Genomic DNA, 25,805 nt, shown 5'->3' with positions numbered 1-25,805 from the left:
CAGGTTCTCTGAAATAGCCAGGGGCTTTGGAGGGAGAATTCATCCCAGACATGTCAGATCGATTCATTCCACTCAGAATGATGACAGGGGAAGCCAGCAGCAGAGGCCGCAATATTCCTCCCAAAATTCGGGGCAGCAGCAGAGCTATCCTCGACCTCCAGCTCCAAGGGGCAGAGGTGCCAGGGGCTTCGGAGGAAGATTTGTGGATCAGCCCAGGAAAATTTATTGCTTATTCTGTGGTGAGGACAAGGGCCACACCACCAGGATGTGCCATGTCACCATCCAGAAACAAAAGGAAATAGCAGAAGCTGCAGCCCAACAGACCCAGCCGAAGCAAGTTATGCATACTGCTTCGTACCACTCACCTTATATCCCAGAGTATGTGGGCAACCACCCTGCAGCTTCTGTTGCTTCGGCAAGTCAATCTCAGGCATCTTGGCAACAGCCTCCACCTCCACCACCAATGCAACGAGGCCAGCAGCCAGAAGGGAGTCAGCATACTCAACACCAACGAGACTTCAGAAAAGAGTCTGAAGCTCGCACAGTCAATAGTACTGTGCCGGATTCGAAGCACATTTACTAACAAATATCCTACCTCGGCAGCAGTTTTTGCATTCAGTATCATTTTCTTTTTTAATAAGGAACAATTATTGAAAGCCTAAGTGTTTTTTGTCGTTTTCAATTTCTTGTAATAGCTTCGCCTTTGCCATAGTACGAATATACTTTCTCCACAGAATAACGAAGTCCAAAAAGTTGTCGAAGCATAAGAATTTATGATTATAGGGAGAACCTTCGAAATAACAAAAAGTCGTTCCTAAGGGAGCGCAGCGTAAGTTTTCTGCTCAAAAGTTGTTCCGAAGGGAATGCAGAGCTTACAGCGAAAAATAAATGCTGATTCCGCTGAAAGTAAAAGGCGAAGAAGCTCCTATGGGAGGCTTACAGCGAAAAATTAATGCTGATTCCGCTGAAAGTAAAAGGCGAAGAAGCTCCTAAGTGAGGCTTACAGCGAAAAATAAACGCTGATTCCGCTGAAAGTAAAAGGCGAAGAAGCTCCTAAGGGAGGCTTACAGCGAAAAATAAACGCTGATTCCGCTGAAGTAAAAGGCGAAGAAGCTCCTAAGGGAGGCTTGCAGTGAAAAATAAACGCCGATTTTCGGCAAATATCATTTTGCATAACATCACATCATCACATCATTTGCATAGCATAACATCATACATCATATTGCATCAATGACGCAAGAAGGGGGTTTCAATGTTGATATTCGGAGATTGTTTCGAAGAAACAATGCCAAGGCACGAAAATAATTATTGAAGAAGCATGCCTTCGTCAAACTCTGAAATGAAAAGATCTATTGCTTACAGATTTTTACGAAGATTGGATGTTTTTATGAAAATACGGATATTATTTACGAAGCATGAAAAGAAGGGAAGGTGTTTTTTCGCCGAAGGCTCAAAAACGGTATGTATGTAAAGTTTCATGCATCGTAAAGAATTGAACCATAAATAGCTTATATATTACATTCAAAGTTACAAAATATTACACATATTGTTCAACAAATATTACATTCCAATTTTTTTTACAATAACATCTAATCTTCCCTTAGAACTACTTCTGCAGCTTCGTTTAGTAGTTGATCAACAACTTTGTCCATGATAGCTTCGGCCATTTTTCTAATCTCGTCATCCCCCTTTACGTTGGGGTCCGCTAGTGGCTCGGCGGGCTCTGAGGGAGGAGAAGGTGCGGCTATGTTACAAAGTGTAAACAAGTTCGAAATCAAAAAGTTACAACAAAAAGCAAAAAACTAGTAGTTAATACCTATTCGCCCTTCGAGATCCGCACTTTTCTCAGCGGCCTCTGCTACTTTTCTAGCATCATGAATACCTTTTTCGCTTCTTCGTATAATTTCTTGAGTCATCTCCCGGCCACCATTTTCCCAGATGTCGGTGAAAATTTTTCCACCAACCAAACTTGCCTTGGCCGAAGGGTCTTTTATGTCTTCAGAAGATAAATCGGTTTCGGCCTGTGCCAAGGATTTCACGTGATCGCAGCCTTTTTCTCCAAAACAGTGGCAATCCCCCTAGCACCCGAGAAGGCACATATGTCTCCGTGCCTATTCAAAACTTCTTCAAAAGCTTCAGCTTCGTGGCTGATCCATCCAATTGGGCCTTCGGGGTCGCCCCTCATGAAATTTTCTTCACTTGAAAACGCGCCAACGCTGGCGAAGCTGGTTCTTATTTTCTTAACACATTCTATAGATTTTTCATAACACTTTTTCTTGGACGCACGAAGCTCTTCAACGTTTTTTTCTAAATGATTTGCCCATTGTTCACTAATTTCTCTTTTTGTTTCTTCAACTGTGCATTCTTCTTTAGCTCTGGCTAGCTGTTTCCAAAGATCCTCAATTTCGCGCTTCTGAGCCTCAGCTTAAGCTTTGAAAGCAGCTTCGTCCTCTTTTATCTTATTCACCAACGAATGTAATATTTTATCTTTTTCGAGACCTTCGTTCCTTAGTTCAATTACTTCGGAACAAAGGTTGCTCAAGGCTATGGTACACCCTTCATCTTCGGCATCTTTTTGTGCCCTGAGGGCATTGCTAAGTATAAGGCCCTGCAAAAAAATGTGTTAATAAGTTCAAGAAAATGAAAAATTTTGGTTTCAAGGAATAATACAAAGATCTCATTTTTCACCTTTAAACTGTTGTACGCTAAGTTGTCGGCCAGCTCGTTTTTTGACAACACCGAGAGCCCGTCTTCTAATGTTGGGAATCCGAAGTTCTTGCTCATCTCCCGACAGACAGAAATCTCCTTGCTGTCAGGGAGACAATACAAGTCTTCTTCTCCGCTGCCGTTGAATATTAGCGCCCCTTTTGGATATTTCAATTTTTGTGCATAGAACTGAGCTTCTCTCTTTTCTTTTTCGGTCAGATTTTTACCCGAAGCATGACGTAAGACATAGTCAAAAGCTTTAGAAGATGCTTCGGGTGTGGCGATTTTCTCAGATAAAATTTCTTCTGCAAATTCTTTTTCTGTTTCTTTTTCAATTTCCAAGAATTCCCTCTTGGTGGGCTCTAAAGGCCCAGTTTCAGTTTACGCTTGACTTTTGGCAGCTTCGGCCTCAATTTGTGTCTTTGGAGCTTCGGCAGCTATCTTCGAAGTAGAGCTTGAAGATTTTATCGTTTCCAGCACATCTAGCACGTTAACCATTCTTTTCCTCTTGGGAGTTGTTGAAAGGTCTTTTTGTGCCCTCGGCATTGGTGTTGGCACCTCAACTTTTGCTGAAGGACTTAAAATTTCCGATGTCTTTGTTTCTTCAGCCCTCGGTTCTTCTATTTTCCCCATCTCCGGCATTATGGTCGGCTCTTCAATATTCGGCAGGGGAGTCGGCTCCTTGGCTTCGGTGGCCGAAGAGGTCTCACCGACAAACTCAGGCACTGTGGCCGGTTCAATATAGCGTGGCCGGTGTGTAAGAACCTTCATCTTTTTCCTCTTCGGCGCTGGCTCACTAGGAGCGGCTGAAGCAATTTCCTTCACAGAAGTCGTATCTTTCCTCTTTTGACCATGTGTTGGGTAGCGGTAGTCAGGATAGACGAACCCAATGACATCAAATACTCGGTTGAGTCTTTTCTTCTTCTGGCCTCCGAATGCTGCGGACAATGCAGTATCTTCTGCCTTCGAGTATGGCCCAAGCAATTCATCGCTTGTGGCCTCAATACATTTCAGCCAGTCATCATCTGGCTCGACAAACTTATCTCTATATCTGAAGGTATATTTTAACCTAACTAGTCCACCTTCGTTAGGTTTGCTGATGGTTTCCTTTGGCATTTCCCACTTTTCTACAAGTGGCCATACTTTGAAGGCAATGTGTTCCTGGATCAAATCCCTTGTCCCGATGAAAGAGCAAACTACACCGAAGGCTCTCTGGCATTCTTTGGCTGCTTCGTCAATATCCACCTTCGGTTTCCGAAGGCCAAAACGCTGCCAGATGGGGCGCATGATGATATCTTTAATATCTTCTCGTGTCTTCAAGTCGTTTTTCACATAAAACCATTCCTTCATCCAGTCCCCAGGCCATCTCTTCCGAAAAGTTGGCACGGGACAGCTAGACCCAGAGCGGGCACCGAAGCTATAACAGCCAAAATTGTTATGATATTGCTCTTTGCCCCATGGTTTTGTCTCATATAATAACTCATGCATACTGTAGAAACTTTTCGCATTTGGCTCCAAACCTTGGCTCTTCACAGCCCATACGAAGATTCCCATCCTTATGATTGCTTCGGGAGTAATTTGATGAAGGCAGATTTCAAATATCTTCAAAACTTCTACCACGAAACTGCTCAAAGGAAATCGAAGTCCAGCCTTGAAGAAACTTCGGAATATCACAACTTCATTCTCCTCGGGAGTAGGACAAGTTTTCTCTCCTTCGTCAGCCCTCACAATAGATAAATCCCAAAAATATCTACCCATCATATTGGCAAGATGGCTTTGTTTAATGCTTGATTTTCCAAAAACTACATGGCTTGGTCGCCAAGGTCGATCTTCGGAATCTTCACCACCACTTTCCACATTATAGTTGTCACTGTCACCAGTGTCTTCAAACAAACCCTCTAAATCTCCCTAGTAATCTTCTCTGTATTTGTCTTTGCCATTGATTCAAGAAAACCGAGATTCATCTCCTCAGAAAGGCTCAGCTTCGATTCAGCGACAACTTTCTTATCTTCAGACATCTTCGAAAATGCTGAGAAAGTGCTCTCGAAATCGAAGCTTGAAAATTTAAAAAGCCAAGCAAGTGTTGGTGCGCAAGGGCTAAAAGTTGGGTGAGCAAGAGCAGATGGCAAGAAAGTGTGCCAAATGAACTCGTGGTGAGCCCTTATTTATACGCCTAGTGCGATAAAAACTGGAGGGTCCCGCTTGTCAATGACTGTTGCTATTCTAGCAAAGGGAAGGTGTTTTTTCTGACCTTCGGCTTAAGGCCTTCGTCCATGTCGCAATCTGAATTTATCACTCTGACAAATTAATATTGCGAGGGGCTACTGTTGGGGGCCTTCGGCTTCCGAAGGTCCTCAAAAACATGATTTAACAATGTCTCTGGAGTATAATGTGTAAATAGGTACCTTCGGACTTAAATCAAAACCACAGCGTGAAGATGCACAAAGAGTATGAAGGATGGCGCAGAGCTGAAGCTATGCGCAGGGGAGCTTCGGCGTGATAGCAGGAAAAGAAACCGACTTAAAAGGGAAAAGGCTATTTAGACCCCGATGGATTGCTATAGAGTTATTAGCAAATGTAAAGGGCATGGGTGTAATTTTACATGGGCTGCGACCCTTGCCTATAAATAGATGAACAGTGCTCCTGTACTGTTCACGCTGACTTGGCATTTACTTTCGCGTCACGCTTGTATCCCTGCTTTCCTTAAAGCCGAAGGTACATTTATAATTTGTTATTGTTTATGCAGTAACGCAAATAAAAATAAGTTGATAATAATGTTTAAAGTGTTTATATTATTTTTTATATCTTGTGTATGAATCCTTCTTCATCATTTATTGTGCTTATGAAGGTTTGTTTTTCATAACCTTCGTCCGGAATTCATTATATCCGAAGGGAGATAATTCTTCGAAGGACGAAGGAGTTTAACATTTAACACTTTTTATGTTGCCTTGTTCTTAACTCGAAGCATTTGAGAACAAGTCCCCAACAAAATGTATGTGATGATTCAATTTCCAATCTTAGAGATGATAATGTTAGTTTACTTGCTAAGATTGAAGAATTGAATGTCTCTCTTGCTAGCCTTAGAAACGAGAATGAAAAATTAATTGCTAAGGCTAAAGACTTAGATGTTTGCAATGTTACCATTTCCAATCTTAGAAATGAAAATGATATTTTACATGCTAAGATTGTTGAACTAAAATCTTGCAAACCCTCTACATCTACCGTTGAGCATGTTTCCATTTGCACTAGATGTAGAGACATTAATGTTGATGCTATTCATGATCACCTAGCTTTAATTAAGAAACAAAATGATCACATAGCTCAACTTAATGCCAAAATTAATGAGCATGACTTAGAAAATGAAAAATTTAAATTTGCTAGAAGCATGCTCTATAGTGGGAGACGCCCTGGCATCAAGGATGGAATTGGCTTCCAAAAGGAGACAATGTCAAACTTAATGCCCCTCCTAAAAGATTGTCAAACTTTGTTAAGGGCAAGGCTCCCATGCCTCAGGATAACGAGGGTTACATTTTGTACCCTGTCGGTTATCCCGAGCACAAAATAAGGAGAATTCACTCTATGAAGTCTCACTCTGGCCCTAATCATGCTTATATGTATAAGGGTGAGACATCTAGCTCTAGGCAATCAACCCGTGCAAAGTTGCCTAAAAAGAAAACTCCTATTGCATCAAATGATTCTAACATTTCATTTTAAAACTTTTGATGCATCCTATGTTTTGACTAATAAATCCGGCAAAATAGTTGCCAAGTATGTTGGGGGCAAGCACAAGGGGTCAAAGACTTGTGTTTGGGTACCCAAAGTTCTTGTATCTAATGTCAAAGGACCCAAAACCGTTTGGGTACCTAAAATCAAGAACTAAATTTGTTTTGTAGGTTTATGCATCCGGGGGCTCAAGTTGGATCATCGATAGCGGGTGCACAAACCATATGACATGGGAGAAGAAGATGTTCTCCTCCTACGAGAAAAACCAAGATCCCCAACGAGCCATCACATTCGGGGATGGAAATCAAGGTTTGGTCAAAGGATTGGGTAAAATTGCTATATCTCCTGACCATTCCATTTCAAATGTTTTTCTTGTAGATTCTTTAGATTACAACTTGCTTTCAGTTTCGCAATTATGTAAAATGGGTTACAACTATCTTTTTACGGATATAGGTGTTACTGTCTTTAGAAGAAGTGATGATTCAGTAGCATTTAAGGGAGTGTTAGAGGGTCAGCTATACTTAGTAGATTTTGATAGAGCTGAACTCGACACTTGCTTAATTGCTAAGACTAACATGGGCTGGCTCTGGCATCGCCGACTAGCACATATTGGAATGAAGAATCTTCACAAGCTTCTAAAGGGAGAACACATTTTGGGACTAACAAATGTTCATTTTGAGAAAGACAGGGTTTGTAGCGCATGTCAGGCAAGGAAGCAAGTTGGTGTTCATCATCCACACAAGAACATCATGACGACTGACAGGCCACTCGAGCTCCTACACATGGATCTATTCGGCCCGATAGCTTACATAAGCATCGGCGGGAGTAAGTATTGCCTAGTTATTGTGGATGATTATTCTCGCTTCACTTGGGTATTCTTTTTGTAGGAAAAATCTCACACCCAAGAAACTCTGAAAGGATTCTTGAGACGGGCTCAAATGAGTTCGGCTTAAGGATCAAGAAGATAAGAAGCGACAATGGAACGGAGTTCAAGAACTCTCAAATCAAAGGCTTCCTTGAGGAGGAGGGCATCAACCATGAGTTCTCTTCTCCCTACACTCCACAACAAAATGGTGTAGTGGAGAGGAAGAATAGAACTCTATTGGACATGGCAAGGACCATGCTTGATGAATACAAGACTTCGGATCGGTTTTGGGCCGAGGCGGTCAACACCGCCTGCTACGCCATCAACCGGTTATATCTACACCGAATCCTCAAGAAGACATCATACGAACTTTTAACCGGTAAAAAGCCCAATGTTTCATATTTTAGAGTCTTTGGTAGCAAATGCTTTATTCTTTTTAAAAGAGGTAGAAAATCCAAATTTGCTCCTAAGGCTGTAGAAGGCTTTTTACTAGGATATGACTCAAACACAAGGGCATATAGAGTCTTTAACAAGTCCTCTGGACTAGTTGAAGTTTCTTGTGACATTGTGTTTGATGAAACTAACGGCTCTCAAGTAGAGCAAGTTGATCTTGATGAGCTAGATGATGAAGAGGCTTTGTGCGTCGCGCTAAGGAACATGTCCATTGGGGATGTGTGTCCTAAGGAATCCGAAGAGCCTCCACAAGCACAAGATCAACCATCTTCCTCCATGCAAGCATCTCCACCAACTCAAGACGAGGATGAGGCTCAAGATGATGAAGAAGATCAAGAGAATGAGCCACCTCAAGAGGAGGGCAATGATCAAGAGGGAGATGCCTATGATCAAGACAAGGAAGATGAACAAGTTCAAAGACCACCACACCCAAGAGTCCACCAAGCAATCCAACGAGATCACCTCGTGAACACCATCCTCGGTGATATTCAAAAGGGGGTAACTACTAGATCTCGTGTTGCTCATTTTTGTGAACATTACTCTTTTGTTTCCTCTATTGAGCCACACAGGATAGAGGAAGCACTTCAAGATTCGGATTGGGTGGTGGCAATGCAAGAGGAGCTCAACAACTTCACTAGGAATGAGGTATGGCATTTAGTTCCACGTCCTAATCAAAATGTTGTAGGAACCAAGTGGGTTTTCCGCAACAAGCAAGATGAGCATGGTGTGGTGACAAGGAACAAAGCCCGACTTGTGGCCAAGGGATATTCACAAGTCGAAGGTTTGGATTTCGGTGAAACCTATGCACCCGTAGCTAGGCTAGAATCAATTCGCATTTTACTTGCCTATGCTACTTACCATGGCTTCAAGCTTTATCAAATGGACGTGAAAAGTGCCTTCCTCAACGGACCAATCAAGGAAGAGGTCTATGTTGAGCAACCTCCCGACTTTGAGGATAGTGAGTATCCTAATCACGTATATAAACTCTCTAAGGCGCTTTATGGGCTCAAGCAAGCCCCAAGAGCATGGTATGAATGCCTAAGAGATTTTCTTATCACTAATGGCTTCAAAGTCGGAAAGGCTGATCCTACTTTATTTACTAAAACTCTTGTAAATGATTTGTTTGTATGCCAAATTTATGTTGATGATATAATATTTGGGTCTACTAACGAATCTACATGTGAGGAATTTAGTAGGATCATGACACAAAAATTCGAGATGTCTATGATGGGGGAGTTGAAGTACTTCTTGGGATTTCAAGTGAAGCAACTCCACGAGGGCACCTTCATTAGCCAAACGAAGTATATTCAAGACATTCTAAACAAGTTTGGGATGAAGGATGCCAAGCCCATCAAGACACCCATGGGAACCAATGGGCATCTCGACCTCGACACGGGAGGTAAATCCATAGATCAAAATGTATATCGGTCGATGATAGGTTCTTTACTCTATTTATGTGCATCTCGACCGGATATTATGCTTTCCGTATGCATGTGTGCAAGATTCCAAGCCGATCCTAAGGAAGCTCACCTTAGGGCCGTAAAACGAATCTTGAGATATTTAGTTTATACTCCTAAGTTTGGTCTTTGGTACCCTAGGGGATCCACATTTGATTTAATTGGTTATTCGGATGCCGATTGGGCAGGGTGTAAAATTAATAGAAAGAGTACATCGGGGACATGCCAGTTCTTGGGAAGATCTCTGGTGTCTTGGGCTTCAAAGAAGCAAAATTACGTAGCTCTTTCTACCGTCGAAGCCGAGTATATTGCCGCAGGCCATTGTTGCGCGCAATTGCTTTGGATGAGGCAAACCCTTAGGGACTATGGTTACAAATTAACCAAAGTTCCTCTTCAATGTGATAATGAGAGTGCAATCTGCATGGCGGATAATCCCGTTGAACATAGCCGCACTAAACACATAGTCATTCGGTATCATTTTCTAAGGGATCACCAACAAAAGGGGGATATCGAGATTGCATATATTAACACCAAAGAACAATTAGTCGATATCTTTACCAAGCCACTAGATGAACAAACATTTAACAAACTTAGGCATGAGCTAAATATTCTTGATTCTCGGAATTTCTTTTGATGTTTTGTACACATAGCTCATTAATATACCTTTGATCATATCTCTTTTATATGCTATGACTAATGTGTTTTCAAGTGTATTTCAAACCAAGTCATAGATTGAAAGGGAATTGGAGTCTTCGGCGAAGACAAAGGCTTCCACTCCACTCCATCAAATTACTCACCCTTCGCCGTCGCTCCACGCAACTCTCCTACTTTGGTATAATCTTCACTCATATATTATTTACCATAGTGAGATAAAGTAACTAAGGGCTTACATTTCACTCTAGTATCCGTTTTTGGCGATTCATGCCAAAGGGGGAGAAAGTATTAGCCCAAAGCAAAAGGACCGCACCACCACCAATTTCACCATTTTGAGTTAAGAAAAGGTTTTTCAATTTGTGATTTTTCAATCGGTATCTTGTTTTGATAGAATTTCAATTTGGTACAACCCTTTAAAAACTAATATCTAAAACCCTCTTGAACACTAAGAGGAGGATTTGATTGAGGGGGAGTTTTGTTTAGTCAAAGGAAAAGCATTTGAAACAGGGGGAGAAAATGTCAAATCTTGAAAATGCTTCTCAAAATCTTATTCATTTACCTTTGACTATTTGCAAAAGGACTTTGAAAAGAATTTACAAAAGAATTTGCAAAAACAAAACATGTGGTGCAAGCGTGGTCCAAAATGTTAAAAATAAAGAAATCAATCCATGCACATCTTATGAGAATTTATTGGTTAAATTCTTAGTATCCTTTGCACTTACATTATGCAAACAAGTTCAATTATGCACCTCTATATTTGCTTTGGTTTGTGTTGGCATCAATCACCAAAAAGGGGGAGATTGAAAGGGAAATAGGCTTACACCTTTTCCTAATTGATTTTGGTGGTTGAATTGCCCAACACAAATAATTGGACTAACTAGTTTGCTCTAGATTATGAGTTGTATAGGTGCCAAAGGTTCACAACAAACCAATAAAAGGACCGAGAAAGGATTCAAATATAGAGAGCTAAAGTCAGCCGAAGTGTGCCTTGGTCTGGCGCACCGAACCGTCCGGTGTGCCACCAGACATTGTCCGGTGAACCAGGGACTCCAACTCCGAACTGCTCACCTTCAGGAATTCTGGAGGCCGCTCCGCTATAATTCACCGGACTGTCCGGTGTAGCACCGGACTGTCCGGTGGCGCACCGGACTGTCCGGTGTGCCAACGGAGCAATGGCTACTTCGCGCCAACGGTCGTGTGCAGAAGGCATTAAATGTGCTACAGTGCGCGCCAGAGTCAGAGCAGAGCCAGATGGCGCACCGGACAGTAAACAGTGCATGTCTGGTGCACCACCGGACTGTCCAGTGGCCCAGAAAACAGAAGCTCCAACGGTCAGAATCCAACGGTATGGTGACGTGGCAGACGCACCGGACAGTGTCCGGTGGCGCACCGGACTGTCCGGTGCGCCATGCGACAGCAGCCTTCACCAAACGACTAGTTTGGTGGTTGGGGCTATAAATACCCCCAACCACCCACCATTCATGGCATCCAAGTTTTCTGACTTCCCACACCTTACAAGAGCTATAGCATTCAATACAAGGCACACCAAAGAGATCAAATCCTCTCCCAAGTCCATAGATCATTTCCAATCAAATAGTGACTAGTGAGAGAGTGACTTGTGTTCATTTGAGCTCTTGCGCTTGGATTGCTTCTTTTTCTCATTCTTTCTTGTGATCAACTCAATTGTAACCGAGGCAAGAGACACCAATTGTGTGGTGGTCCTTACGGGGACTTTGTGTCCCGTTTGATTGAGAAGAGAAGCTCACTCAGTCTAAGTGACCGTTTGAGAGAGGGAAAGGGTTGAAAGAGACCCGGTCTTTGTGACCACCTCAACGGGGAGTAGGTTTGAAAGAACCGAACCTCGGTAAAACAAATCATCGTGTCTCACTCTTTATTTGCTCACGATTTGTTTTTCACCCTCTCTCTCGGACTCGTTCATATTTTTAATGCTAACCCGGCTTGTAGTTGTGCTTAAGTTTATAAACATCAGATTCGCCCTATTCACCCCCCCTCTAGGCGACTTTCAATGATGAAGACCCCCTACCTGCACAAGGTCCTGGAGAAGACCAGATTTGTGATTGATCTTGGTTCTGTTGATGTTCGTCGTCTTCATGGGTAAGCTAAAAGGTTCCTTCTCTGTTTTGTTGTGTTTAGTTTGGTGTCTACAGAGGCATGTATCCTATTAATGTGAATAGCGATTCTCAGCGAGGTTCCCCACATCAGTGTGTAACTCTCTTCACATGATAAGGACACCCAACACTATGCATGTGACGAGATAAATTGATTCATGTGATTTAGGAATTTAGGTAGCTTAGGCTCAGCAACCATTCAATTCGTTTAGCACCCATTATGAAGAAATGCACACTAAACACAGCCGCAATTTAAAATTCAGAAAATCACGGCTTCGACTTACCTATGCATTTACTACTGAACTCAATCTATTCTCCCTTCGCGTGGTAGTCATTTGTTGTTAGCTGATTCCACTACCACACATGCAATTGCTAAGGTTTTAAAATCAACTCAAATTTAGGCAATAAAGAAAAGATTATCGGGTTGGTTTTGTATAGCTGAGCATCACTACAACTGACAGTGAATTATTTTTGTGGTACAAGTTAAATTTCTCATGTACTAAATATTTATGTTGCAGTCAACCAACTGATAAACCATTCAGGACTGAAACATGAGGCGTCTTGAATTTGCCTTCTTGTTCAAGGTAAAACTCTTCAAATTTTTCTACATTTATGAATGCACTCTCGCTAATAGTTATGTTGTGATTCCACCAGGTAAGCACGCCACCGCGACGTAGCGGTGGGAGGAGGAGGAGCATGATAGGGAGAAGCGAGACCCACAAGCGCTGGCTTCGACGAGAGCTGGGCATAACCAAGGATGTCACGTCGCTTGTGCAGGTATCTGACCATAATTTGCTCGATTTGGTTGTGCAACGAGATCATGCATTGTGATCATGATTGGATTTTTTTTTCTTTTTTGTGCTTGTTTGATTTCTGGTCTCCTTTTGTTTTGTTTCTTAAATTAATAACTGTAGTGATCGCAAAGCAAGCAGGAAACTGTATAAAAAGGATACATGTGTTGCAGGAATTGCATTGATCTGCTTAATCTTAGCAAAATATAAGAGGAAATCGTTCTTGATGATTTGATTTAGAGGTTGAAGAGTGGTGGAGGAACTTGGAAGCAACTCATGAGCCATGTATGAGCCATGGTTGTTCTGGTTGGCTAGACTGATTGATGGTGATGAATTTCAATGAAAATTCCAGATCTTGTTAGCATCTCTGAACCTTGCTGCCTCCTGATGCGAAGAAATCACCTAGGGCATAGATTTAGTTGAGAACCGGTCCTGTCACCTTTACTATTCTGTTTTAGCTGCACTTCAACTTCTCTGAAAACTGCTACAAAAACTGGTGAATGCACATATTTTTTTTCAGGTTTTTTTGTCTTTCTTATTCTTCATTTCCTTTCTAATTTGCAGATAATTAAGTTTGTTCAGCTTCATGCTCATTTAAATGGTGGTGCTGAGTCTTTCTTAAATGTCAAGTCTTGGTTTGTTGGTTTGCTCTGTAGTGACGGAGGTTTAGGGAGGAACTAACTTGGTTTTATTCCTGCATTGGTACCTAGACTTGCGAATCCAGCAGAAGTAATCGAAGAGTTTGGTAAACCTACTGGCAGAGGCAAGCAGGTAATGATGCTACACACCTTCCTCTCAGTTTGATAATAGCAAAATTGATGCTAATTAAGCTACTGATATAGTGATGTATAATTTGTAACAGTTTAGTTTGTCTATTGGTTCATAATTCCACATGGTATGATAACTCTTACCAACGTTCTCATTAAACGCCAGGTTCTACCGCAAAGCATATAATGAACTGTTCTCAGGTTTAATTACTGAGTGGGAGCCTGAATCATCTACTAATACTCCTTGGTTTGAGGGTAATGCAAATTAAAGTAATGCCATGACCTTGGGCTCTTCTAGCATCGATGATCCCAGTCTGGTATGAAATGATAAATACAGTATATAATATGCCAACCAGATTGGGAATTCTTTTTTTTTAATGTAGTAGTATAAGCATATGCCAACCAGAGCAAATGGACTTTAGTGATGTCGCCTGCTGAAGCAAACAACAGAACCCATCTTTCAAATATAAGTTAGTGTGGGTGAAATGTAGGAACATATATCTTTTAAATCAGCTCCTGAGGGCAATGTATGTAGTACTTGATATGGTCTCAATTGCCTTTTAACGGATACAAGCATATATACATTGTAGCTTCATTGATTCACATTGTCTCGCTTGATTTATAATGCAAAATTATTGGTCGAAACCAAAAAAATCTAGGATGTCCGTCTTGGAGCTTTGCAAATTGTACTGGTAATAAAAAACCTCACCAATCACCTCCTCGAGGCGGTGCTACATGGTTGGTCTGTATGATGTGCTGGTATTTAGCCCATTTTTGTTGAATAACTGTTTTTGTTTACCATCAGAAATTAAATTATTGCTTATATATGGCTCTCACGTCTGAACTTATTCGGTAGGTCATCAAAGGATTGAAGCCAACAGAGTGTTGTTTGCTCCTAAAGTTTGTGGCGAGGTTTTGGTCTTAGTAGTCTTTGCTTTCAGTTTAGAGATGATCTGTGTACCGCACTTAAACATTGGCGTGGTAGTCGTTTGTTGTTAGCTGATTCCACTACCACACATGGAATTGCTAAGGTTTTAAAATCAACTCAAATTTAGGCAATAAAGAAAAGATTATCGGGTTGGTTTTGTATAGCTGAGCATCACTACAACTGACAGTGAATTGTGGTACAAGTTAAATTTCTCACGTACTAAATATTTGTGTTGCAGTCAACCAACTGATAAACCATTCAGGACTGAACACATGAGGCGTCTTGAATTTGCCTTCTGGTTCAAGGATACCAAAAACTCAATTACAGTATGCTTTCTATATTAGATTCTTAGGATCTCATTGTGTGCTTGTAATCATGCAGTAAGGGTTCCAAGTCTGGAGCTTCGTCGAGGTGTGCTGGTTGTCAAGGTTCTGGCTTCAAGGTCCAAATCCGGCAGTTGGGACCTGGAATGATTCAGCAAATGCAACATCCTTGCAATGAGTGCAAGGGTTCTGGAGAGACCATCAGTGATAAGGATACATGCCCACAATGCAAAGGTGATAAAGTTGTGTCGGAGAAGAAAGTTCTTGAAGTGGTAGTTGAGAAAGGTATGCAGAACGGGCAGAAGATCACATTCCCTGGCGAAGCTGATGAAGCGGTAATGACTCCTTAGTCCTCAGTTCTAAAGTTATTCCTCTGGCACAAACTAAACTTCTGTTCTAACTAATGTGTGCAACCTTGGGTTCTAACTATCTTGTGCTCATGTGCAGCCTGATACTGCCACTGGAGATATCATCTTTGTTCTCCAGCAGAAGGAGCATCCCAAGTTCAAGAAAGGGCGATGACCTCTTCTACGAGCACACACTGACCTTGATCGAATCTCTGTGTGGCTTCCAGTTTGTTCTGACTCACTTGGATAACAGGCAGCTGCTGATCAAACCGAACCCTGGCGAAGTTGTGAAGCCTGGTGAGGAATCTGATTCATTGTGTTCAGGGCTGCTTGTGGTTGATAGTATTTGTGTTTGTGCCAGTGATCAGCCGGCTACACTACCACCTGAACCGGTTGCATTGCATAGACTCTTCCGAGTTTAACAAGTAGGTGTTGGTAGTTCGTCAGGGGCGTTTAGCTATTGCCAATGGGGGATTTGGTTGCATTTTTTTACCTTTTGCTGATTGTTAAGATGAGATATGTGATGATTTTTGCCAAGTGAGCAGCTGATTTTTTTATGCAATCAATTTTAGGTGTGTGTAGACAACCTATTTTTTAGTTGATATAGATGGTGTTGATTTGTTAGTTAAAGCTATTGTCTTTGATGGTCACACTTTTATTGGAAATCTGCAATTCCTTTTATGTTGTAACAAAATTTAATATCTAAAAATGATGTTGGTGTCTTGGTGGTACCGTGTCAGTTGTTAACCGTCCAATTCCATTCTCATAGCTTTGGTTCTGATGTATGATTATGATTATTTTAAATTTGTGCAGATTCTTTCAAGGCAATCAACGATGAAGGCATGCCCATGTATCAGAGGCCCTTCATGAAGGGCAAGCTGTACATCCACTTCTCGGTGGAGTTCCCGGACTCGTTGAGCCTGGAGCAGTGCAAGGCCCTGGAGGCTGTTCTCCCGCCCAAGCCAATATCACAGTACACTGACATGGAGCTGGACGAGTGCGAGGAGACGATGCCCTACGACGTGAACATCGAAGAGGAGATGCAGAGGCGGCGGCAGCACCAGGAGGCCTACGACGAGGATGATGATGTGCCAGGCGGTGGGCAGAGGGTGCAGTGCGCCCAGCAGTAGGCAGCTTGCAAATTTGCTGTTTCGCTTTGGGCCATATTGAGTTTACCACTTGTATTGGTCTGATGATACTTCGGTTACAAGAGTGCAGTATTACTAAGGATTAGTTCCTATATAATGGCACATTGGCACTAACATTGTTATGCATTTTAATGCACCCGTAACAACGCACGGGCATAGACCTAGTCATATATAAAAATCGTAGCAATATACGGACATATGACTAGTATACTCAAAACAATCTGTTCGACGAGCCCGTTTAGATCTTTTTTAACGAAATCCAACGATAATTGTCGTCGCACACTAAAATAGCCTCCATTTTTCCAACTCCAACGAGGAGCTAACCAACATTCTTCGAATGGTACCACTATGTTCTTCACATGAGCTTCGTTGTGATGGTCAAAGATTCTCGATCCAAGCTTCGGTGCTGCTCTGCAGCCAAATTTCTATGATTTTTGGTGCCGCTCTACGACCTGATGACTTTATTTTTTCGTGTTTCTTCTTGTGTAGACTCTTACATTATCTTCATAATGTCTTCAATAAATATTCTATGTATTACTTTAAGATGTTGATTTTCTTGATCACCACGTTGTTGTCTTCATCCAAGTCCATGTTGCACCCTCTAAACTATATTCATAAACACTAGCAAACATAATTAAGAAGTGTTTGATTTGTAGGGCTTAATTTTTAGTCCCTCCATTTTATTCTATTTTAGGCCCCATTTGGTTAGAGGGGCTAATCTTTAGTCCCTGTTTTTTAGTCCCGTTTAGTCTCTATTTTGCCAAACAGAAGGACTAAAATAGGGACTAATTGGCTTTAGTCTCTAGTCCCTCACATGGATGCTAAAAGAGACTAAATGGCAACATTTACTCCAATTACCCTTCTTAGAAAACTGGTGTCAAACAAAAAAGGGGCATTTTGGTCTTTATGTGTTGTATTTAATGTATTTAGAATCTGTTTAGTCTCTACAACCAAACAGGATAGGGACTAAACTTTAGTCCTAGGATTAATAGAACTAAACGGGGTCTTAGTTCCTAAATTCCTAAATACGGAAAATGAAATAGAGTTTTAGTTTTCATATTTAGATACTAAAATTGAATAAAATAGATGGACCAAAAATTAGTCTATATAAATCAAACACCCTCTTAGGGGGTATTTGGTTAGAGAGACTAAAGATTAGTCTCTATTTTTTAGTTCCATTTAGTACTTTTTTACTAAACACTAGAACTAAAATATGGACTAAAATAATTTAGTCTTTAGTCATTCACATATGTGCTAAAAGAGACTAAACCATATTAATTCCACATTTACCCCTCATTTAGTTCAATTGTTCTAATAGCAGAAGAATGTTAAAGGTCATTTTAGTTTTCTTATGAGTCATTTAGTATATTCTTACTATTTTTAGTCCCTAGAACCAAACATGTTATGGACTAAACTTTAGTCCCTAACTAAACTTTAGTCCCTAACTAAACTTTAGTCCCTAGACTAAAGAAACCAAACATGACCTAAGTATAAATAGTTACATTGATCATCAAACAACAAAACAATTGAAATCTATATGTAATGATTGGGGCATTAAACAACCAAAATAGCACAAAACATAGACACTACAGTTCTGAAGCATGGAACGATCCATAGAAGACCGGACCATGCTCCTAAACCATCCGGCTACAAAACTTGGTACAGCAAGGTTACAAACAAAAGTATCACAGTTTGATGATTTTGAGAAATGGGACTTCGCTGCACCGCAGCACCTTACGCCTTGAGCTTGCCAAAGAACCTCTGCTTCTCATCGGTAGTCTGGAAGCGACCGTGCCCAAATTTGGACGATGTGTCGATGAACTTGAGCTTGATCTCCTCCAGCGCCAGCCGGGAAGTCTGCTTCAGGAGGGACTGGCGGAGGGTCACCACCCTCTTCTTTGGTCCCACACAGCAGCCCTTGATCATCAGGTAGTCACCCTTCACGATACCATAATGGGGGAAGCCACCCATGGGAGTGATGTCCTTCTCAGTCCTGCAAATGGCAGCAATTCGTTACCAACAAGAGCAACAAAGGTAAACAGATTGTGCAAGTTAGTACAAGCTCAGAAATAGTACCTGTCAAACTCTGTGGAGGCATCGTGGGTCTCTTGTCCAGCCTTGCCGATCTTGTACACCTTCTTGTTCATCTCAGTGCGGTGGTGGTACCCATTCTGACCAGCACGGGCAACCGTATAGGAGACCCTAGCCGGATGCCATGCACCGATACAAGCAACTTTGCGGAGACCCCTGTGGGTCTTGCGGGGAAGCCGGGTGACACCCCAACGAGTGACCACACCCTCGTAACCTTTCCCCTTGGTCACACCAATGATGTCAATCATCTCATCCTTCTGGAAGACAGCATCAACAGGGACCTCTTTCTCAAAGAATTTGTAGCCATAGTCCACCTTGTCAGCAATGGTACCACCATTGACCTGAATCTCCATCAGGTGAGCCTTCTTCTGCTTCAAACCCTTCATCTTCCTAATCTAAAATATACAAATACATAAAAGGTGAGTTTGCTAATACCTAGTGCCTCAGAAAAAATAATCACTTTTCAATTATATGAAAGATAGGTGTACTTCACTCCCGGCACTGAAGTACAATAGAAGTTGAAATTTAATAACAAGTCAAGGATTTTAACATCACAGAAGAAATCTACATGATCATTGATAGATAATGCAATGGAAGTTTAAACTTAATAACAAGGGTTGTGACATATATATATACACAATAAAGAAAACAAAAATGATCATTTGACTACACAAAGATTGCATAAACAGGAATAATGAAGCCAAATAAAAGACCAATAGTAATTGCATCATCAATCATTAAGAAACTGTGTTCCTACAAACATGAATGAGCAACAAAGCACAATTAAGCTTCTTACCTGGGTATGAGCAATGACACGGATAACAGAAGCATATTTCTTCATCTTCTCAAGCTGCAGCTGAATTTCCTTCTTGCCAGCATCATTTTCATATTTGAGAGCATACTTTGTGAAAGCCTTCTTCTTGCTCTTGCACCAGTTCTTGTAGAACCTTCTCCTCACTTCTTCACTAAGATGTTGGGCCCAAACAGAGTTGAGTGTGCGGAGGCCACGAGGAGTCTTCACATATGCCACGAGCCCAACAATGACAAGAGGAGGGGTTTCAATGATGGTAACAGCCTCACAAGTTTCCTTCTTATGGAGTTCTGTAGAAATCAAGTAGGCAGAGCAGTTACGATAATGGAGTGAAATGGTATCCATATACTCGAGATTCATGGGTGCAAGCAGTTGTGGATATTCAACAGAAAAATCTATTGTTTTGAGTAAGTCTATGGGCCTGTGAAGAGATAGTTGTGTGGCTTATATCATCTAAAGTTAAGTGCCCTCAAATTCATAAAAAAACTAAAACTGCTGGTCAGAAATCAAATCGTTCTCATGTTACAATTCATTTTTCAGATATAAACAAACTGGACTATGTCATCAGCTTAATTGATTAATAAAAAAGAAGGGGGTGGACATACTGGATCCTGGCTTCTCAACCTCACGGACAATGTGAGTCATGCCAGCCTTGTAGCCAAGGAAGGCAGTGAGATGGCAAGGCTTCTTGGGGTCATCCCTAGGGAATGACTTCACTGCAAAAACAGGAAAACTACTATCAGATTTTGGACATTAAGTAAACCTGCCAAATGAATGTGCATACCATACTAAACAGGTTAATATTCACAGCAACATAATTCAATTGTACAGCACGTTTTCAGATTATACATAATGTTGGATTGCACTTATATGCAATAGACAATCCTTCACTGACGGAAGACAACCCTATGAAAATTATTACTTAACAACACCACTAGCGGAGTACAGGTTGTTTAAATAGAAGGAACATAAATAATACTTCAAGTTCTAAAGGTTGAAGGGTAGAACATTTCAGATAACACGTATCGGAACAAGGCAAGCGAGCAAGGAGGGAGTAAGAGATGCGCGCGTACCCTTGCCGCGGTGACGGGAGGAGCGCTTCCTGGGAAGGAAGCCGAGGGAGCCGTGCCTCGGGTGCTCGAACTTACGGTGCGACATCCTGCCCTCCTCTTCCTTACCTGCAGGAGATCACAACAAGCCCATCAGATCAGCCGCGAGCTCAACATGGGCGACTCGCCGCGCGGCGAAGAAAAGGCCGCCGCCGGCGAGCAAGGCGAGTCGAGGTGGGAGGAGGAGATGACGCCGGCGGCGGATTCGTTACATCCACCTGTAGGGGGTGGCGGCGCGGCAGTGAGGAGCCAAAATGCGAGTAAACCCTAGCAGAGGTTAGTTATATATAGGGGTCCCGAGTATAGATGGCAGATGATAGATGGGAATAGGTACCCGCGACTCGATACCCGTATATGGGCTAAATATTCTATATTGGGCAAAAAATTTCACACAATGGGTAAATGGGTATTAGAACGTTCCGTCTTCACCCATACCCATTAACACGTGGGTATAAAATACCCAATATAAACTTAACCAAGCATGAACTTGGATTTTAGTCATCCATCTTTTTTACTATTTAACAATCTTTTAGGCATAATGTCATAGAAGGCTTAACGACAATTTAATGACAATTTAATGGAACATGTAATGTGCTATGTAGTACTATCCTAGTGTTACTATTTTATCCAATTATCTTTGGTGTGTTGAATAGATGGTTAAATGATACTAAAATTTTTGTAATGGTATTTAGATGGATATACTTGACATTTGTATAATATAATATTTTGATAGATGTTTAATTTTTGTGGGTACGGGTGACCCGATAGGTGACCCATACATACATGGGTATGGGTATGGGGGCAAATCCATACCCACCAGTGTATATGGGTGACCCGATGGGGTTATTTTTATGTCGTGGGTATGGGTATGGGGTAGTAATACCCGGTGGGTATTTACCCATTGCCATCTCTAGTCCCGAGTGCAAGGGTTTCAATCACGCTGGACCGGGATGCCCTGTGAAATATGGGCTGCTGCTCTGACCTTCTGAGCTAAGGTACTGTGGGCTCGGCTCAGTACTCTATTTAAAATATGGGTCGTCCCTTTTATTTGAAAATGTCTCTATATTTCATTTTACTACCTCACTGATATAGTTCTACTAATCGGTTGCCCGTGTGTTGCAACGGCTTACAACAATACCCATGTAAACTATCCATCAAAAATTTCAATATTTTTTATTGATTGTCTCTGCTCTCCGTATAATATATTTTTTAAATTTAGCTAACTAATGTTATTATTTACTCTATCCAATATGTCTTGGTATAACACGGCCAATGAAGTGAGCGATTATAAGAGAGTTCACAATGGCTGACTGAACGAACATAGATTATAAAATGACATAATTCCACCATACAGAGATCAAATAAGAGAAAGTTTGTGAGCTCAAGTTTCTAAAATAAGTCACATGAACTCAAACTTATAAAAAAAAGATTGATCAAAATATGGAGTGATTGCTATAGTCAGACATCAATTAAAACTGGATGTGCTTCATATAAATTATGCTACTCCATAGCAATTACTAATATTTAAAACCAATAAATAACCTTTTATTTTACTGTTAGTTTGACAAATCATTGTTGCTCCATCCAATCTAGCAACCTCAAACACCATTGAGTCCATTGTGCCAATGTGGTCTCAGAAACGACTTAATGCTTGCAAGAGCCAAGAACGTCGTGCCGTGCTTGGGCTGTAGCCTCGACCCGTAGCGTTGGTCCGGCCCGACACGACTATATTTTTTATTTTACAAAAGACGTATATACATATATATAATTTATATTAAATATTAAAAACATCTGAGCATGACGTTCTACTGGTTAGACAGCATTATTTTTTAACATTTTACGCTGATTTAATTAAATGGGCTGACGGGCTGGCCCGGCACAATCAGCGGCCGACATGACGTGCCTGGGCCAGAGTTGTGGCCCGCGGGCATCTGGCCCGTGCCGGGCCGCCGTTTGGCCATATATAGTCGTGCATCGATTAATTTGAAATAGCTTTGAGGGGTTATTTGTAAAAAGATGACGCGGGACCGTTGAAACTGGTGCTTTAAGTATAGTATAAACTATGTAAAAAACGCACCGTGTGTTTGGACAACGGACATATTGTTACAAAAGAATCCAAAGAAAAACTTCTCATTTTTGTAATTCTTATTGTTGATGTTGGCATGACATAAATAAATACCAAGCAGCATTTGAAGCAATGATGTGAAGGCTATTGGCTTGAATCAGGTTTAGTAGCATTGTTGACATCCTTATCCTAATTGCCAACATTCTCAATAGAACTAGTATTTTTTGTTATGGCTGTATTGGAATTGGGCAGCGAGTCTCATCCTCACAAAATAAAAATATATAGAATGTTTTCGTGTGTGTGTGTGTATATAGTCATAGACCGCTAGGTTCGTTTTTTACGTCCTCATCCTGACGCACGAGCGGTGTCGTCCTCCTCACACAGCGGCGGCGGTTTCTTAGGGCACGAGCGATGATGGCGGCCCCGGAGGCGTGAGCGGGCGACACGCGCCCCCCTCACTCGTCGACGGCGGTTACTCGAGGCGCGAGCGGCGACGATGGCCCCAAAGGCACGCACAACGACGACGGTGGCCCCGGAGGAGCGAGCGTCGGTCTTGGCCCGAGGAGGCACGAGCGACTAGAGGCTTGTGCGGTGGCAGCTCCCACGCGTGCATGGAAGTGATGGCCCCCTCCAACGTTCATGCGAGGTGCGGTTGTCTCCGGCGGCAGAGGACACAAAGGCGTGGGTGGCTCCGGGGATGACGGCGATCGCACAAGATGAGGGCTGTAAGGGTCAGCGATCTGTACAACGGTTCAAGCATCCTTCGGTGACCAACTCCTCCGATCTGGTGGTCTCGACGGCGTCCTTCGGCGATGGCCTCCTCCAATACGTTGTTTATGCATGTGAATGTTGATTTAGCCTATACTATGATTTTTTATTAATTATGATGTACCATGTAGGTATTTATGTAACTTTCTATAATGATTTATGCTTTGTGCGATATCAGCCAATCAATGTTTGCGTGTATGTTGTGGTAACGAAAATGTCATTTAAAATTTGTACGCGTGCAATAGAAACTCCCACGACCTGCCATAATTTTTTGATCTGCATAAAAATAGGAACTGCATGCATGTGCCTGTTGATTGTCATAATTTTCGGATCTGTATAAAAATAGGAACTGCATGCATGTTGGATCAGTATTTAAGCTCACAACTTTATGTGTTTACGCTCAAAACTAAAGGTTTTTATGCTCGAACATGGAGAAGTGTCCACTACTAAATCACATGCCAGATTTTCACGCAGGTACCGCATTTTATAATAATTATATCATGTAGCATAATTAGTATCACTATATATCATAAACTGGTTTTGTCGAGTCTAACTGTATGACTGTTTGAGCGATCCTATATTTATGAAGAAAATAAAACATTTAAATAAGATTTTTTCCATGCTTAACAATCCATTTCCTTTCATCGCACATTACTGTCATCTTAATTTTTTGCGCATGCAGCAGGAAACATATTTTTACGCGGTATACCGAATTGCATAAATACCTACACCATGTAACATAATTAGTATCTAAATATCATAAAATGATTACAATGAGCTTAACTGCAAGGTTGTTAGAGCGATCCTATATTTATGGAGTCATCCATTTTTTGCGCGCATGTAGTGGTAAAACGAAAATGTCATCCAAAATTTACGCACATGTAATGAAAAGTACCATGATTTGTCGTAATTATCGGATCTAACATAAAATTAGGATCTGCATGCATGCGCCTGTGTGTGTGGACATGGTCCAGTGTCAGGGTGGTTTTTTATGCTATCGCTATGAACTATTTACGCTATTTCTGTTAACTATTTGCGCAAAAAACCTGAACAGTAATTTATGGCTTGTGTCCCACGGAGGTGGTTGATGTTTGAGTGGAGGTTTGACTGATGTTAGGCGGAGGCCGAGGAGGCCCTCAACCAATCGAATGAAGACCCTGTTTCCTGCCTAATAGCCTTCGCAAATCCGCGGCGCGAAGGGCCCATCAGCGAAGGCATCCTTCGACCTAATAGAACGCCGAGGAGGGACTACATCATACAGAGGACTTGGATGGCCGGGCAGCCGAAGGCCAGACACAGTTTCGACCGCTTAGAGAAGACCATACTTCTTGCCTCGTATTAACCATACTGTAACACCCTGATTTTGGGGGTATAAAATTTCTTTCTAATTACCACCCAAAATCATGTGTTACTCTTTTTCTCTCACTCTAGGTTTTCTCTGTCTCTAGATTCTTTTTCTTTTTTCCTTTTGAGTAGAAATAGCTTAAACTAGTGGAGGTTAATTATTTATTTTTGCCAAAACCTTATGGGTCATGACATGTTGCATCATGTTGAGCTTAAAATATTCTTTGAAGTGTTGCACAAGTTTGAATTTATTTGAATTTGAAACCTAGTTTGAATTTGGATTTGAAAACCCTATAGAAAAGAAATAGAAAAGGAATTAGAAAATCCATAGAAAAAGAAAAGGGGAAAGCGGCCTAGCCGGCCTAGCTCAGCCCAGCCAGGCCGCGCGCCCGTGTGCCCGCGCCGCTTGACAGGCGGACCCCGCCTGTCAGCGGCAGTTCCCCTCTCTCGCGCGCCCTCCCTCCCTCGCTCGCTGCCCGATGGGGCCAGCCTGTCGGCGCCAGTTTTCTTCCCCGTGCGCTCCCTCTCTCTCTCTCTGTCTCGCGGGCCCGGTCCGCCAGTCGTCGAGTCGTTGCCCCGCGCGTCCCCTATTCTCTCTCTGCGCCGTGGGCCTGCCCTGTCAGTTCCGCCCCCTCCGCGCTCGCCGTGGACCAGCGTGTGTGTTGGCACTTGCTCTCAGTCGCAAGGAGGCCTACAAGGGTGAACAGTGATGACAACAGGGTTACGTGCTAGAAGGCAATAGCTCTGTTAATCTGGCCTCCCACGGGCACTGTGCGGGGGTATTTATAGGTACCTGAGCGCCCAGCGCCTTGTGCTAAGGATGCATGTGCCCTCAGCTACCTAGGTTATCCCCAGAATATTCCCATAAAGCGGGGTTACAGACTGTAATTACAGGGATGCCTTTACAAATTAGGCCCGTAACGCGCGGCGGCGACGCAGGGCCCGTTACGATGGGCCGGATCGCACGTGGGCCTCTGAGCTGGACGAGGGCGCACTGTGGGATGACGTCGTCGCCGGTCTTCGTCTGGTGCCGATCAAGCGAAGGGTGTCCCTGCCTGTTTTGTCTCTGTCAGACCAGCGGCTGCAGCGAAGGCTTCGAGCGAAGGGTGGCGTCTTTGCCTTCACCCCAACATTTGCCCTCCGAGGGACCAGTTCGACAAAGTCACCTGGTGCCGAAGACGTCGCTAGATGGCGGAGACGCTGCCCTCGCTCGAAGTGGTTCCGCGGGGGTTTTTGATGTGACCGTTGATTGACGGCGTACTGTTGGATTGCAGGTTTCCCGAAGCGCCGCGCCCTGTTGGATTGCGGGTTTCCCGAAGAGCCACG

General features: G+C 42.4%; 1 protein-coding gene and 1 pseudogene across 1 annotated transcript; one reads left to right on the top strand and one right to left on the bottom strand.

Annotated features, from left to right (window-relative positions):
• Nucleotides 1-14,562: 14,562 nt before the first annotated feature.
• On the top strand, nucleotides 14,563-16,273 carry LOC103648946 (dnaJ protein homolog; annotated as a pseudogene).
• Nucleotides 16,274-17,771: 1,498 nt separating this feature from the next.
• Nucleotides 17,772-20,681, bottom strand: LOC103647029 (60S ribosomal protein L3). Its single transcript, XM_008671602.4, has 6 exons — nucleotides 20,521-20,681; nucleotides 20,267-20,371; nucleotides 19,799-19,909; nucleotides 19,179-19,483; nucleotides 18,368-18,777; nucleotides 17,772-18,284 (listed from the first exon to the last, which is right to left on the bottom strand). Exons 2-6 carry the CDS (start codon nucleotides 20,349-20,351, stop codon nucleotides 18,026-18,028), a joined length of 1,170 nt encoding a protein of 389 aa, XP_008669824.1. The 5' UTR covers nucleotides 20,352-20,371; nucleotides 20,521-20,681; the 3' UTR covers nucleotides 17,772-18,025.
• Between the last annotated feature and the right edge of the window lie 5,124 nt (nucleotides 20,682-25,805).

Source organism: Zea mays, chromosome 2 (genome assembly GCF_902167145.1).
Source record: "Zea mays cultivar B73 chromosome 2, Zm-B73-REFERENCE-NAM-5.0, whole genome shotgun sequence".
Taxonomy (NCBI): domain Eukaryota; kingdom Viridiplantae; phylum Streptophyta; class Magnoliopsida; order Poales; family Poaceae; genus Zea; species Zea mays.
Note: the sequence above shows the minus strand (reverse complement) of the source record. Positions and strands in the feature narration are given on the sequence as shown.

Coding starts and splice junctions, on each gene's coding strand:
- LOC103647029 (XM_008671602.4), bottom strand. CDS start 20,351: ATGTCGCACCGTAAGTTCGAGCACCCGAGGCACGGCTCCCTCGGCTTC. Junction 18,778..19,178: donor GTGTCATTGCTCATACCCAG/GTAAGAAGCTTA, acceptor TGTATATTTTAG/ATTAGGAAGATGAAGGGTTT. Junction 18,285..18,367: donor GCCTCCACAGAGTTTGACAG/GTACTATTTCTG, acceptor TGCCATTTGCAG/GACTGAGAAGGACATCACTC.